Source organism: Tupaia chinensis, unplaced genomic scaffold (assembly GCF_000334495.1).
Source record: "Tupaia chinensis unplaced genomic scaffold, TupChi_1.0 Scaffold143591_1, whole genome shotgun sequence".
NCBI classification, from domain to species: domain Eukaryota; kingdom Metazoa; phylum Chordata; class Mammalia; order Scandentia; family Tupaiidae; genus Tupaia; species Tupaia belangeri.
The window spans coordinates 1,250,076-1,250,970 of NW_006203437.1; the positions used below are offsets into that span (position 1 = coordinate 1,250,076).

At 53.2% G+C, this 895-nt stretch overlaps 1 protein-coding gene across 1 annotated transcript in view; it reads right to left on the reverse strand.

The window, feature by feature from the left end:
- TDO2 (tryptophan 2,3-dioxygenase) overlaps positions 1-666 on the reverse strand; it is an 18,460-nt gene extending 17,794 nt beyond the window's left edge. The window contains exons 1-2 of the mRNA XM_014582400.2: positions 477-666; positions 175-274 (exon numbers count right to left, since the gene is read on the reverse strand). Of these exons, the coding sequence (XP_014437886.1) occupies positions 175-274; positions 477-511 (135 nt within the window). The 5' untranslated portion in view covers positions 512-666. The remainder of the gene's footprint in view (positions 1-174; positions 275-476) is intronic.
- Between the last annotated feature and the right edge of the window lie 229 nt (positions 667-895).

Consider the following 895-nt stretch of genomic DNA (forward strand, 5'->3'; position numbering starts at 1 on the left):
ACTGTGTCACGGCCGGAGCCAGGAGCTGTTCTGACAGAAGTCGGAAGATGGTACTCCTGTGTGAACAGGGTCGTCCCTAGGTCCAGAGGACCAGGGTGACTGAGCAAAACCCAAGTCCCCAGAACATGAAGTGTCACTCAGAGTTCTGCGCCTTCTCGAGGAGCAGCCACACACCTGCAGGTAGTCCCCGTAGACGAGCCCTCCTTTGCTGGCTCTGTTCACACCAGTCTGCGACTGATCTTCACCTTCCACAGAGAGGGTTTTGAAAGAGTACCTGCAGATTTAACAGACAGGGAAAACAGCTTGCAGAAACACAGTTAACCCACGATTCAGGGAATTAAAACGATCCACTGCTAGTTTCGTTTGGAATAGATTACCATGCAGCGCATTATTATCGGGTGACCATTTCGATGTTCTTTAAAGTGCTGTACTTGGCACTTCAAGAGCCCACCCCCACGGGACAGAAGGACACTCACCCAAGGCTGTTGCGGAGAAAGGGGCACCCGCTCATGGTGCTGGCGGTCGGGAGGGAATGGCGGTGCCTTCCCAGGAGATCTACGGCTGCTCTTTATGGGCCCCACTCTCTCTGCTCCAGCCAATCCCCTCCTCGTTTGCCCAGCTGGGCCCTCACTTCCGTGGTGGAGCTGAACCTGCCGCCTGGAGGGTGGATTTATGTGGGTGCTATGTTTGCCTGAAGGCTGCCAGAGCCCATCACTGGACTTGCCAAGCTCTGCTTCTGTGGCCAAAGGAACCAAGATCGAACAAATCAATAGAGGCCAAAGTAAAAAAATATCATCTGACTACTCTATTCCAACAGCACGTTTGACACAGTGCTCGGACATGTGAGAGGCTGAGCCTGTAAAACACAAAGTCTGCTCTCGAGAGTAGCAGCTCT